Here is a 16,010-nt window from a genome sequence, read left to right as displayed (position 1 = left end):
TTGGATTTGTATTATCAGATCGTTGTGTGAGCTCCCTCTGGTGTTGTGGCTGTGGGGGTGTGGCTGTTACACCTGAATCTCTGCATGGTGATTACATGGTGCTTTGTTAAGTGATTTGAATCAGCTGTGTGGAGGAAGTGGAGCACACATTAACCAGGGGCATAGTTCTGCCGATTTAAAATGACTCCAATACGGAAGTAAAACTTCCTATGATTGGCCGCTAGTTGCGCTGTTTCCCCCCCCGGCCGATCGCAAAAAGAATTGTCCTCCATTGGATCCCATTAATTTTCCCCTTTCGTTTTCTAACCTTAACATTTTCATGAATACTGCCTTTCAATCACCATCATATTCGTTTTGTCGAGGGGGGGGGGGGGGGGGGGGTGGCGTGGCGTGGCCAACTAAACTGATACCAGCCGGCTGTGTTCTTCTTCGTGTGCTGTATTTCGGGAGGCTCCGAACACATTCTCCCATGTATCCCTGCGGTTGCACGTAACCGTTGGCAGCCAATAGCATCTCTGATGCCTTTACAATTCTATGATGGCGACACCCATTCAAACGGTAGAAAAGGGCCATTTGCACTGCATAGAAACCAATGGCTTCGCATCGTCCATATTTTTCTACAGTCTATGACATTAACACATCCCCATTTACCCCTGTAAGCTCACTGGGAAACTTGTGGTGAGGTTTGGGCTCGGTAGCTTGTGACAACAGTAGCGCTAGGCTGAGCCACAGCTACAGAGTTTAAAGGAGTTGATAACTTTCATTTAGGAACTGTATCCAAACACAGCCTTTTATGATAACTTTCATTTAAGAAGTAACTGTGTCCACATACACACAGCCTTTTATGCAGCAATGCAGGGTTTTCATGTGATTTTATGTGGTGAAATTGTGCAAAATATGCCAAGGGAGGTATGAATATTCTTTGACTTTTTTTTTTACCAGTTTGGAGTTGAAGCCACCTGTAAGTGACTTGTCAGAGCGGTTTTAAAGGAGGGTAGGGATACCATCCTCCTACTCTCACAGGCCACTCCAATTAAGGCACTAACAGGTAAAGGAGCACGTTTCAACCTTATCTTATATGGTCTTTACTAATTCTCATTATTCAGAAACTCGCCTACCAGTGACATCATCAGTGGGGATTCCAAGCTAATATTAAAAAACAGCATGTAGGGGCGGCAGTGGTTCAGCGGTAGAGAAACCGTCAATAGAACACAGAGGGTTCCCAGTTGGATCCTGGGCTCCCCCAGAGTTAGTGTGGAAGAGTCCTTGAGCAAGACTCTGATGAGCAGGTTGGTGCCTTGCATGGTTTCCTCTGCCATGTGTGTGTGAATGGGTGAATGTAATGCACATAGGTAAAAGCACTTTGAATAAAAGCACTATATAAATGCACCATTTACCTGTAAACTGCAAACTGAAACTAAAGCTTTAGGTTGAAACCACTTTGTTCATTATGTATCTCTGAAAGATATAGCAGATCTACACATCCTGTAGACGCCGACATTTACGGTCTCTGTGGTCTGTTGAATCAGTGATATTGAGTTATGAACAAGACAACTTGTGGTTTGTTAAATCAGTGATATGAGCTGCTGCATGAGGCTTTTCATGTTGTTTACATTGACATGTTGATCACTATAATAGTTCATTTATTAACCAAAAATTATAAATGAAACTATAGTTAATCACATGAACACTAATAGCCTACAAGTCTTGCCATCAGATGAAGATGCAGCCTGGATTATAACACACACATAATACATTTCCAGTGGGAAGTAGTCAATTAATCCAATGATTCAATTTCAGTCATTATGTACTTCATCAATAAATCATACAAAGTGCAAATCAATAGGAATCATGTGTTACACAGCACTCAAATGCTTGGCAAATATGTATTAGAAGTTATCAATACAATACAAAATAAAGGTTTCATCCATCTAAGCAAAGACATGAATTACCAAAATAATATATTCAATACAATTTATATAGTAAAGGAGCAACATGATCAGTAAGATATACTGTAATGCAAAAAAATTGATGTGTTAAATGAGCAAATAATACCATTAATAAAGCTATATATTATGCATGCATATACATACATGTTGCTGTAAAGTTATGGAGAATAGAGTCTCAGTGAGAGGTTGTATTCAGGTCAGGAGGACAACATAAATCGTTTCTCTGGTAAATCAATAAACACATCTTCCACCAAAACATTAGTTTAAAACCACACTGTCAGGCTCTCACCAGCCTCTTGTTACCTGATCCCTGCTAAAGAAACAATACATGAAATGAAACTGAATTACATTAAATGTTATTATAATAAAAAGTACAACAAAATGATCAAATCCAATAAAAGATAAAATATAAAGCGAGATAAAAACATCATTTTCAATTACAAGTAAAGAGACAAACAATACTAAAAACAGTTAAAAAGTTCATATTGAATGAAACAAGCAGTTAACAGCCAACACTACACTGTCTGTTAATGTTAACAGCAAACAACGAAACAAATGCTCATGTATTGGAGGTGATCCGAACCTCCTCACCCGGCTTCGAACCCGGGTCTCCCACATGAAAGTACAATATCTGAACCATTACTCCAAAGGGATATCCCTATGGAATCAGGGCAGATACTAGACTTTTGAGGCTTCAGGCTGGGGCTGCGACTCTCTCCGCCACACTCACCCATCTCCGACAGGACGATTTTCCCTTTCAAAATCAATTAAAATTCCCCACCAGATTCCCCTTTCATTCACATTGACCGTAACATAATGACATGAAACAGCAAATTATTGATTCAAGTCCAGGTCTGTGTGAGGTGTGTCCAGAGCTCTGCGTAGGTTCTGCCAGAACAGTCCAGGGTGCTGTCCAGCCTGGGACCAGCTCAGGTAGGTGTGTCTCTTCATCAGCCTCCTCATGTGATAGTAGGGAGACAACTGGTGGGCTGGAATGTCCTCCAGAAACACCAGGATCAATACGTCCTTCTGTTCATCAAACAGACGGTAGCTGCACACAGAAGACCACAGGACAGTTATCACTGTCTAGTTGTATGGACTGTTTTATTTATAATGACCAAGAGCCACATGACAGAGAGTTTATACTGTATGCACACAGTATACACTATGTATAATAACACACAGTATACACTATGTATAATAACACAGCCTCATTACAATACTTCACTTCATACCACAAGCAATACTAGTCTAAAATGCAAATAAAGCGGTCTAAATGATCAATCCAATGAATCACTGGGCAATAACATCAGCATTACTGCCCCCACCTGGCCATCTGGATCTCTCTAGAGCACCATTCACTCTCCAGGTAATGATGGCTGATCACACAGATGGTCTTTCTGCTGCCATAGATGGCATCTGTAATGTTCTCTATGATGGGTTTACCTGGAAACAAAACACACAGACAGTATTCGCAACACGTTCAAAAGTATGTCACGAGAGAGAGAGAGAGAGAGAGAGAGAGAGAGAGAGATGCCCCCTCAGATGCCCGGGAACTCCGGGTACACAAACACAAGCAGAGCCACCAGACAGAAAACTCACTGGACTGAACCAAATTATAAAACAGAAAAAGGAAAGCTACCTGACACATTGGAGAGAAACAGAATACACAGTGGCACTGGCAGAATACCTGGTGACCGACCCACAGACTCAGTGAACACAGTCTTGCGATCGAGAAAGGCTGTCATAGGCATAACTGGATTCCTAGAGAAAACAGACTTTGCACCTGCAATGCGCACAAAATGGAGTGGAAACTAAGCTACACTACTACAGAGTATTATTATAATAATGCCACCATAGGTTAGACAACACAGACAGAGAGAGATCCCTAACTGCTTACAACCATTAGTGATACAAAGAGACATATTTATATAAATACAGTATTACTTATAGACAGAGAGAGGTTTGTACCTGGTATGAAGTCTCGGTGGTGCAGACAGAGTCTCCAGCCCTGCTCTCCCTCCAGCACTGGAAGCATTTCTCTGCAAACCCAGAGCTCATCGTGAACGTTGTAGGAGATGAAGGCATCGTAGTGCTCAGGAGACCCCCTCTTTCTTTCCATGGCATCATAAAGGAAGGCCAGGAAGAGGTAGTAGGCATAGAGAAGATGCAACCTCAGGAAGTGGTAGGTGAAGGATGTGAGCAGAGTCAGCACAATCACACAAGTGGAGGAAATGAAGCAGATGAAGCCATCGTCCACCACACAGGAATGATAGTCAAAGTCCAGAAACTTGGTTCCCTCTTTAGCCAGAGGAAAGCCACAAGTGTAGCTGTGAGCAAAGACGACCTGCGTCTGATTGTTGTTCAGCAGCCACTGCTGAAAGTCATAATTAGAGCAATCACAAGCTAAAGCGTTGCCAGCCATGTTAACGTATCTGAGAGCAGGGAGGAAACTGAACACAGAGACATTGATCACCGTCAACTCGTTGTAGCACAGGTTCAGCCAAAAGAGTCGAGTCAGGTTGGCTTGTGCCAGGAAATCCAGAGACTTTAATTTACTGTTGGTGAGATCCAGAGACTCTAAGTTTTGTAGTGGGATAAATATCTCTGGGGACAGGTATGGCAGAGTACCGTCCCATAAGCTAAGAGTCCTAAGCTTTGGTACATCAGCAAATGTGTCTCGGCCTAGTAGGCCTAGTTCATCATAGGTATTCACGGCCATGAAGTTTTCCAAATTTTTCATCATTGACAACATTTTCTTTACTAATCCAAATGAAGATCCAGATTGATAGGATATTGGGGTGAATTTTATTCTAAAGTACTTCAGGCTCGGTAACTCTGGGGGATCTCCTCCACGATAATGGAGAGGACCAAAAGGTAAAATTAATAGATTAAGTGATTCAAGTTTTTCTAGTCCTTCCAAATAGTCGGTGGCCCAGTAAGCGTGCAACTCGCCTTCCAGGCATAATTGCATTTGTAATATCCTGAGTGATTTCAGACCTGTAAAAGCTCTCTCGTTGAGCTTTGTGACAACATAATCATATACACTCAAATATTCTAGCTTCTGTAGACCAGTCCTGAATGTGTCGCCAAATGTCCAAATGGCATTATCATTCACAGTCAGACCCTTTAACTCACTGAGATGTTGAAAAGCACACGGTTTGAGTTCTTGTATGTGGTTGTGATCTAGATTAAGCTGTGTGAGTCTGGTTAAATTTAAGAAGTCTGAGCAGCTTAAACCAAGAATATTATTATTACTTAAGTTTAGGATCTCAAGCATGGAGAGATACTTAACATCGTCTGGCACTTTGGAAAGGTGGTTCCTGGCAAGGTTCAAGTTACTCAGTTGATTCATGTGTTTTATTGAACCTTTGGGCAGTTCAGTTAGGTTACTATGTGATAGGTCCAGGTATGTTAGTTGAGTACAAGGTGACAGTATTTCACCTATGTTGTCAATGTCGTTATCGCTTACATCAAGGCTCCTCATTGTGGGTATTTGACAGGCAATGTGTAAGAGACCTCTGTTTATCCACTTTTCAGTGTTAGACATATGTAGATATTCTAGTGAATCAAGGCTCTGCAGAGCCTTTCTGATGGAGTTAAAAGACATAGAATAACCATGCAAATACACTGTAGTTATATTCTTTAGAAAATACTTGTCTGCTATGTCCCACTCCCATCCAGAGTCATTACAACATTTTGACAGGTCGATTGTCTTAAGATTTGGAAACACAGCTGTTGTGATACTAAACCTTTTTATCGAGTTTGACATCAATCTCAACTGCCTGAGCTCAGAGGACATGTTTAATGGCAGATCTTTTGACTGAAAATACTCTAACTCATCAGTGTGGATGTTCAGCACCTGTAAGCTTGGTAGTTGTAAGACAGTGATGATATCTGTCATTTGATTGGACGTCAGACTTATTTCCTGTAAGCTGGTGAGTGACTGGAAGGCAGCAGGGTTGATGGATTTGATATTATTATCATCCAAGGTCAGTGTCAAGAGGTTAGACAGTCCCTGAAACATGTTGTCAGACAGTCCCTGAAACATGTTGTCTGTCAGTGTTGTTAGTTTGTTTTTGTTCATATAGAGCTCTTTAAGTTGCACCAAAGGGACAAAAGCCCCGTCATCTACATGAGTTATTACATTAGAAATCAAATTCAAAACTGTGAGATTTGACAGGTGGTAAAAATCTGTCCTGTGGATTTTTTGGATTTTATTGTCCCATAGTGATAATATTATAACATCTCTGGGAATGTCGTCTGGTACTCTATCATGGATTGTGGTACGCTCTCCACAGTCCACTTTAACGCCATTTGCAGTGTAAAGAAGAACAGCGCAGTCTTTCTCAAAGTAAGCCAGTATGGGACTAAGATGAAGCGTGAACAACAGAAATAAGAAGGGGAAACAATGGCAGCGTCCTGTCTGTAGCATCATGGCTGTCTTCAGGGTCAACTGTCAGGTACTTTTGGTGGAGTAATTCTGCTGTGGATACTGGTTGGTGACAACACTGTTCAGCATTGATGATCTAAAGAGGATACAACAGTAAAACCGTTACAGGATACACATTTGACCTTCTGGGTGCTTAGCCTTTTTGCCTAAAAAGGAAAAGAATAGCCTGCCCAACATCCCTGATCCTTATCAAGATGAACATTTGACAAATAATTATAATTTCACTATCATAATCAGTCAGTTTTAGTTTGACTTTTCGCCTCTCTCTCCATTAAGCAGTCAGTGCAGTATCTCTTGAAGCCACCAGGGCGGCCACCTCAAACATTTTCCGGAAATCTTCCAAATCTCTAAAATATTTGTCGGCTATCATTTTGTTGTGCCTCTTAGGGCACAGCTAATGGGGATACTAACAAATAAACCTGATGCAGAGATGTCAAGTGCCCTCCCACCTTGTTAACCTGGCAACTACAAACATATTTTTAGCCTAATCGCCATCATTCCCAGTTGGAATAATGGCCAATAGGCTACAAAGAGAAATATTATATATAACTCTATTTACGGACTTAAGAAACTCCTCTAATTTTATACAGTGGTGCAATGACAACTATCTAAAGTTGAATGTGGACAAAACAAAATAACTGCCTGGTCATTCAAACAACCCTCACTTGATCAACTCCTTATTCATGGTAAAACAGTAGAACATGTACAGTTTCACGTATCTTGGACTCACTTTGAATAATAGACTTAGGTTTGATCAACACATTACATTTATCCATTAACGTTCTCAGCAAAGACTTCATGTAATCCGTATAAGTTAAGATCATTATCTGTTGCCCCTCATCTTCTGTACAAAAGCATTATTCAACCTGTTCTGTTGCATTTTCTGTATGTTTTTTCGCCATACTGTCCATGCCTAACAGAAACAAACTTTACACAGTATTACACATATTGCTTCCAAGATAATCGGACTTCCCACACATGCTTGCTGATATGAACAATAAGGCCATTACACAACTTTGCACTTTGAATAACAAACAACCCTGATCATCCTCTGTATCAATAACTATATCAATAACACTGATCCTCCTCTGTATCAATAACTATATCAATAACACTGATCATCCTCTGTATTAATAACTATATCAATAACACTGATCATCCTCTGTATCAATAACTATATCAATAACACTGATCATCCTCTGTATCAATAACTATATCAATAACACTGATCATCCTCTGTATCTCTACTTTGACCTCATGCCATCAGGGTACAGATACAGGACCCTGAAGTGGAAAAGTAGTTTGTTTTAGCAGGAGTTTTGTCCCCTCAGCCGTTGCTGAGTCGTTTCAAGTAGAACTAAAGTCACAAGTAGTTTCAAGTAGAACTAAAGTCACAAGTAGTTTCAAGTAGAACTAAAGTCACAAGTAGTTTCAAGTAGAACTAAAGTCACAAGTAGTTTCAAGTAGAACTAAAGTCACAAGTAGTTTCAAGTAGAAGTCACAAGTAGTTTCCATGAGAAGGAATTGAAACATTGAATCCTACCTGAACTCCTAAAACTCAGCGACGATCATCCTTCCAGTGAGTTGATCAGAGGAGAATGAAGGATCGTTTGAGAGTTCATCTGACATGGAAGTCCTTTTGACCACAGCTCAGCTGCACCTCAGATCACAATAGAGGAGAGAAGTGTAAAACCAAGCACCGTACCAATGCAGAAGTAGTTCACTTCTATGAGTATAATGGAGGGAAGTGCAAAGCCAAGCACCGTACCAATGCAGAAATACTTCACTTCAATAACAATAGGATGATAAAGACTGTGTATAAACCACTCCCTGCTTTCTCCTCCTCTGTGAGGACAGACTTGATGTGCTACATTCCAGTATACATACTGTATGAATTATTGTGTACACAGTATCAACAACACCTTAACCTTTTATAGGACATAATCACTGTATAAACACCATACCCTCTCCTCCCCTGTGAGGACTTGATTGATTGATTGATTGATTGATTGATTGATTGATTGATTGATTGAAGTCTCTGTTAGAAGTTTGCATAGGAAAAGGTACAGTTTCGTGACAGTACAGTTCACTGGTACAAGGTCAACAGTGGGGCTAGGGGTGTTTGAGGGTGTTTGATGTGTTCCCTGGCTATATTTCTGTTAGGAAAGAACCAAATGGACTCTTAAAGGTATGAATGGAGGTCTGTAAAGGGGCCCATAGCTTTATTAAAATGTTATTTTATTTAAAATGCTGCCTTGTGGATCATGCTCCCCCAGGTGGTTCCAGTATTTCTAACTCGGTTGGGTATAGATTTATTTTCATCTTGAATACAAAGTACTTGTGTTTGAAAACGTGTTTGTTTCAAAACGCTGCAGGGATGTTTCTGCACTTTTAATAACAGTTTATTTCTATTTGACCAAATGCGGATGTAAAAGCCATTAGAAGAACACCATGGCTGTGGATTAGTTTGGTCTCCTGTGGAATCAGACAATGAGACACATCATCATCATTGTTGTTGTTGTTGTTGTTGTTGTTGTGGTGAAATAACATGGTAACGTGTTGGATATTAAATGTCTGTCAAACAATTACCTTATAGAGCACTTTCCTTACACATGAATTATGTTGCTATGGTGATTATAGCCATTGATCTGTTCGGCCGCTATATGGCAGTGTAAACCCACATGATGAGTCAATGTAGGCCTACATTTATCATGTGTTTTTATCCGTGTTTGTTCATATTCTCTGGTGTTGTGTAGCCTAGAGCTTCTTTATTCCCAGTGTGGAATGTTATTAGTTGTATAATAATTGAAAGAATAACATAACAACAGAAGCAGTTATAATTTACCAATCAATATAGAACCCATCACACCTGGCAGTGATTGACATCCAGAAACAGGAAGCTGTTCGATGAGGAAAGATGAGCTGACATGTCAGAAACATCATTCATTCTACTGGACATTTAAAACATGGATTAACACACATGTAGCTGGAATGATGAGCATGGAACCAAATGGACGCTTATGTCTGTAACTCTGAGAGGGTACACATGGAACCAAATGGACCCTTATGTCTGTACCTCTGAGAGAGTACAAATGGAACCAAATGGACCCTAATGTCTGTAACTCTGAGAGAGTACAAATGGAACCAAATGGACCCTTATGTCTGTACCTCTGAGAGAGTACAAATGGAACTAAATGGACCCTTATGTCTGTAACTCTGAGTGGATACAAATGGAACCAAATGGACCCTTATGTCTGTAACTCTGAGAGGATACAAATGGAACCAAATGGACCCTTATGTCTGTAACTCTGAGAGGATACAAATGGAACCAAATGGACCCTTATGTCTGTAACTCTGAGAGAGTTCAAATGGAACCAAAATGACCCTTTCTGTAACTCAGAGAGTACAACTGGAATCAAATGGACCCTTACAGGTCTGTAACTCTGAGAGTGTAATGGAACCAAATGGACCCTTTCTGTAACTCAGAGAGTACAAATGGAACCAAATGGACCCCAACCAAACAGGAATACAAGGCTGTATGTTTGGTGTTTCCTCCATCAGGTAAGACATGGATACTAAGTGCTGCTTCTGCTGTGCAGTGAATGTGTTTATATTAATATGATGCTCCTGCTGTTTGTCTTTGTTACATTGAAGCTGTTGTTGTTGTTGTTGTTGTTGTTGTTGTTGTTGTTGTTGTTTTTACAACCATTAAGTTGGTATGTTGTTGTTTACAACCAGTTTGTAAAGCACATGGCTTTGCTGTGAACAGTGCATTGAATGGACTTCTAGCTAAAAAAAAAAAAGACCAATCTGTGAAGTACAGTACAGTACAATACAAGGTCTGCTAAAAGGATTTATTTAATGTTATTGTGGTGGAAATTAATGTTACACAGGACTATAGTTAGAGACTTCAGTTGGAGTGGTGACTGTAGTCAGTGTGTTTGTTGTGTTTAGTGTTCATGGAACTGCTGAAATATCCTGCATCTTGTCCAGTGCATAGAATATGGATTTTTACTGATGATATATTTGAAATGTTCCGATCTACAAGCTCACAATGTGATGTGTTCTGAGCTTAATACGTGTACATTTATGTACATTTATTAATGTTGTATCTACATGAACTACTTTGAAACATTCTGAACTAAAGATGTCTTTCTTGACCTAGTAACTCCTTGAAGGCTGCAGTTGCTTAATATAACCAACAGATGTCATCAGAAAACCTTTTCATAGACTGATAGACATAGACTACAGCAAGAGAGAGAGAATGCCTAACCTTACAACTATTAATAACCCTTAACCTTAGACAAACTAACTTTTGGATCATATTCATATTGTTACAATGTTTTTAAATCAACACAGTAGAGGTTATGTATCATATTGTTATAATGTTTTTAAATCAACACAGTAGAGGTTATGTATCATATTGTTATAATGTTTTTAAATCAACACAGTAGAGGTTATGTATCATATTGTTATAATGTGTTTAAATCAACACAGTAGAGGTTATGTATCATATTGTTATAATGTGTTCTCTGTTACTAACTTCACTCGGGGTGGATTTTCACACCTTTTTTTTCTTTCTTCGTTTTGCCTCAGTGGAAACAAATGCATGTTGCAATCTCAACCACACACACACACACACACACACACACACACACACACACACACACACACACACACACACACACACACACACACACACACACACACACACACACACACACACACACACACACACACTCTCTCTCTCTCTCTCTCTCTCTCTCTCTCTCTCTCTCTCTCTGACTTCTTGGAATTGTGTATGTGTGTGTACATGTGTGATGGTTGTGTGGTTGTTCTGTGTTTGTGCGCTTCAAACAGCACGTGTCATGTAGACACTCATGGCAGAGTTTAGTGGTTTTACTGAGCAAGTGCTGTGTGTGCTTGTGTGCGTGTGTGTGTGTATGTGTGCGTGCGTGCGTGTGTGCGTGCATGCATGCGTTGACTTCTTCTGTTGTGTATCATCGTCCTTGATGATTGGTTAATGATTTCACAAGATATATTGTTACTTAGGGGAGGGCCGGAGTCGTCTTCTCCCCCTTTGGCTTAGGCAGGGTGGGAGGCCTTAACAAAATGGAGGAAGGAACACTGCTGGTTTAACAGTGTATAAAATAATAGGTTTATTTACAAAATAAAGAATGGCATGGAGTGTTCAATGGAATCAGTAGTGTCAGCTACAATTGTGGCAGAAGTTTTGGCACCCTTGCATTTGTAAAACAGAAAAAAGCTAAAAAAAAAATAAAAAAAAAAAGATCTTCCAGAAGCTTGGCAAATGAAAACATATTTTGTATCAACATACAGTATTCGGTTTGCAGAGGAACACAACGTAAAACTGGAATAAATACAGAATCCTAGCTCATTCTACAAAGAAACTTGCAGACGTACTTAAATACACTGTACTTGAATTTCACCTGGAACTCACTTGTGGTGAGTCCAAGTTGACTTTATTAACCACCAATCCAACCAGTTTAAATGGAGTAAATCCCTCATTCTGCTGTTTTGTGTCACACACTGAGCATGGACCAAATTGAAAAGGAGAGAATTGTCAGGAGGTCAGAGGTCAGATTGTAGCCAAGCATGGACAATCTGAAGGCTCCAAGTCCTGATGTTCCTTCACTGTGCGCAATCTATAGATAATTGTGTTTTTTTTTTTAAACAAATGCAAGGGTGCCAATACTTTTAGCCACGACTCCATGTGAGTGTTGAATGGTACAAACCTAAGACTAAACTAATGCAGTGTGAGGTGTTGAATGGTAACCTAAGACTAAACTAATGATGAATGGTAACCTAAGACTGAACTAATGAGGTGTGGGGTGTTGAATGGTACTACAAACCTAAGACTAAACTAATAGGTGTGAGGTGTTGAATGGTACAAACCATTTTTTTCATAACAGACAGTCTTGTCCTTTCTTCCTACCCGACCATGGCTTCAAACTGGAGTGATTTGGTTTTATTGTTAAAGACGGCTGAAATGGCTTTTTTGGTCATTTAATTTTGAAGTATCAGTCTGAAACGGAGACCTGTGTGTTTCTGAACCAATCAGAAGGGCGATGGGATGTAAAATGGGACACATGTGATGCCTAATGTTATTGCTTGTAGCCTCACTGAACCAATCAGAAGGGCGATGGGATGTAAAATGGGACACATGTGATGCCTAATGTTATTGCTTGTAGCCTCACTGAACCAATCAGAAGGGCGATGGGACTCATGTGATGCCTAATGTTATTGCTTGTAGCCTCACTGAACCAATCAGAAGGGCGATGGGACTCATGTGATGCCTAATGTTATTGCTTGTAGCCTCACTGAACCAATCAGAAGGGCGATGGGACTCATGTGATGCCTAATGTTATTGCTTGTAGCCTCACTGAACCAATCAGAAGGGCGATGGGACTCATGTGATGCCTAATGTTATTGCTTGTAGCCTCACTAGCCTGCAGACGGCAGGCAGAGAGGCCACCTGGTGTTTCCCAGGAACCCTGAGTGCAACGGTGGGGGCCAGTGGTGGGCAAGGAGGCAGGGAGCGCTTTGCTGTGTTCACCTGGACAGCACGGAGGTGCCGAAAGTCAGGGTGGCGAACATTTACTATTCTGTCCATAACAGCACATAACTCGGTAATGGTGCCGAGTCGGCTTTTTATTTTTTGCATCTACTATTCTGGCCCCCTGGCGCCAAGTCGGCAGCTTAGGCAGGGTGGTAGGCCTTAACAAAATGGAGGAAGGAACCTAACCCTATAAAATAATAGGTTTATTTAAAACATAAATGGCATGGAGTGTTCAATGGAATCAGTAGTGTCAGCTACTATTGTGGCTAAAAGTATTGGCACCCTAGCATTTGTAAAACAGAAAAAAGCTAAAAAAAAATAATAATAATAAAAAAAGAATCTTCCAGAATCTTGGCAAATAAAAACATATTTTGCATCAACATACAGTATTCGGTTTGCAGAGGAACACAACATAAAACTGGAATAAATACAGAATCCTAGCTCATTCTACAAAGAAACTTGCAGACATACTTAAATACACTGTACTTGAATTTCACCTGGAACTCACTTGTGGTGAGTCCAAGGTGACTTTAATCATTATTCTAAAATGGCTAGTTCCATTCCTTGATCCTGATTGGCTGGTTGCCATGGTATACCTGAGACTATAACCCACACCTTGAATCAGTTTATATCAAAGCCAGGTGCGTTATTTCTTTCCACTGTGCCGTGAGGCTGAACTAGAGAAGTGAGTGTTTGATTTCCTCTCAAATCCTGCCGTTTGGGTGCTTCTAAGCACCGCCCGCATGCATAGGACAGTGACTGAATGGCTCCGGGCGGGGCTTGTAAAGGCAACAAGCGCCCTCTATTCTCCAGGCACCACTCGGCTGTTTAGCTTAGGTTGCTATGCTAGCGTTTTTGATGTGATGATACTATGGAGGACGAAAAATGACTTAATTCAAAATAAATTAATTAATAAATAAATGAAATTATAAATATAGAAATGCAAAAATAAATAAATAAATATGCAAAGAAATGTAAAAAAATATAGATAAATATATATATTTATGTGAAAATGTATTTATTTATATATATATTTATGTATTTATTCATTTATTTATATTTTTATTTATTTATTTATTTGTGTATATATTAATTTTTTTACGTATTTGTTTGCATATTTCCTCATTTTTTTCCTCATTTATTTATTTATTATTTTATTTTTGTATTCTTTTATTTATTATTTTATTTATTCCTGTATTTCTTGGAACCGTATGCTAATGGCCTTTCAGGCTTTAGCAATCAAACCCAGAGTGATCAAAGCCACACATGCCACTATAGCTATGAGGAGATTTCAGTGCCAGATTTCCATTCGCATTCGACTCTGGGGCCTCGGCCTCGGACCGCAGAGTGGCACACGCTCGGGGACCACCTCCAGGGACCCCCTGGAGCTCCGGGGACCCCCGCGGACCCCCTGGCGCCGCCGCCAATGGGCTTAAAAAGTGGCCAAAAAGTGTGCCACTTTTTTGGGAAATTCGGGACTTTGACCGTGCGGACCCCCTCCAAAAATCCATAACTCGGGCTAGGAGCGACCGTTTGAGACGGGACCGGTACCCACGCGTCCGGCTCAGGGCCCCGGAGCCGGCCATGCGCAGAGCAACTGCAGCCGGGGAAAAAGGCCGTAACTCGGCCCCCGAGCCACTGGGAGAGACGGGGCCGGGTCCCCGGAGGCAGGCCCACCCCGGGGGACCCCCGCGGACCCCCCGCCGCCCCAAAAAAATAGGCCAAAATACCCTAAAGTAGCCGATCTACAAGCTCCAGCTCCACTCCGCAGGCCCTCCCGGACCCTCCCTGGACCCCCGCTTCTCAGGGGGGGTCCCCGGGGGTCCCAGGCCGCCTGCCGAGCGCCCTGGCCCCGCCGCGCCACCCGGGGGACCCCCGGGGCCAAAAATAACGCCAAAAAACGGCATGTGGTAGCAGACACCCAAGCTTGAAAACTTAAAACGCCGCAGCAGGTGGCCCCGTCGGGGACCCCTGGGGACCACCCAGGCCAACCCCAGGCCCCGAAAAGCCCCGCCGGAAGCGCTCTCTGGCCTGTGAAAAAGACGAGGATACAATGTACCCTCGTCTTTTTTTCAGCTTTCGAATTAATCGTTGCATGCAAAAAATAGTGTTTATTGTCAAGATTCCTCACCAGCCGGGCTGGCTTTGTCAGAGGCTTAAAAGACGTTCTCGGCGGGGCTTTTCGGGGCCTGGGATCGGCCTGGGTGGTCCCCGGGGGCCGCACGGCTGTTGAGCTGCGCCGTTTTAAGTTTTCAAGTTTGGGGGTCTGCTACCACATGCCGTTTTTTGGTGTTATTTTGGGCCCTGGGGGTCCGGGGCCCACCCGGCAGTGCCCGCGGAGTGGCCCCCTGAGAAGCGGGGGTCCGGGGACCCCCGGGGGGGCCCGTGGAGTGGAGCTAGAGCTCGTAGATCGGCTACTTTTGGGTATTTTGGCCTATTTTTTTTGGGCGGCTTTCTTCCTACCCGACCATGGCTTCAAACTGGTGATTTGGTTTTATTGTTAAAGACGGCTGAAATGGCCTTTTTGGTCATTTAATTTTGAAGTATCAGTCTGAAACGGAGACCTGTGTGTTTCTGAACCAATCAGAAGGGCGATGGGATGGTAAAATGGGACTCATGTGATGCCTAATGTTATTGCTTGTAGCCTCACTAGCCTGCAGACGGCAGGCAGAGAGGCGACCTGGTGTTTCCCAGGAACCCTGAGTGCAACGGTGGGGGCCAGTGGTGGGCAAGGAGGTAGGGAGCGCTTTGCTGTGTTCACCTGGAAAGCACGGAGGTGCCGAAAGTCAGGGTGGTGAACATTTACTATTCTGTCCATAACAGCACATAACTCGGTAATGGCGCTGAGTTGGCTCATGCGACCGTCACAGCGCTCGACACGATCCCTCGGTGGTGGCTCGCGTGGCTCATGGTCGCCTGAGAGGGTGCGCCTCCGTTGACATCACCGAAAACAAGCGCTCCTTTCCCTTGAAGCGCCCAGCGCCCACACCGTTGTGCTGAGGGTCACTGGAAAAAACGTGGACGCGGC

General features: G+C 42.0%; 1 protein-coding gene across 1 annotated transcript; it reads right to left on the bottom strand.

The window, feature by feature from the left end:
• Positions 1-2,226: 2,226 nt before the first annotated feature.
• Positions 2,227-4,071, bottom strand: LOC308302227 (toll-like receptor 13; the record flags this gene model as incomplete). The annotated part of the gene is made up of 4 exons (XM_080746486.1): positions 2,227-2,259; positions 2,868-3,000; positions 3,278-3,395; positions 3,921-4,071. The coding sequence occupies 4 exons, from the start codon at positions 4,069-4,071 to the stop codon at positions 2,227-2,229; spliced, it is 435 nt and encodes a 144-aa protein (XP_080602612.1).
• Between the last annotated feature and the right edge of the window lie 11,939 nt (positions 4,072-16,010).

This window comes from Nannobrachium achirus, assembly GCF_963921795.1.
Source record: "Nannobrachium achirus genome assembly, chromosome: 17".
Classification (NCBI taxonomy): domain Eukaryota; kingdom Metazoa; phylum Chordata; class Actinopteri; order Myctophiformes; family Myctophidae; genus Nannobrachium; species Nannobrachium achirus.
The sequence above is the reverse complement of the archived record's forward strand: the minus strand, read 5'-3'. Positions and strand labels throughout refer to the sequence as shown.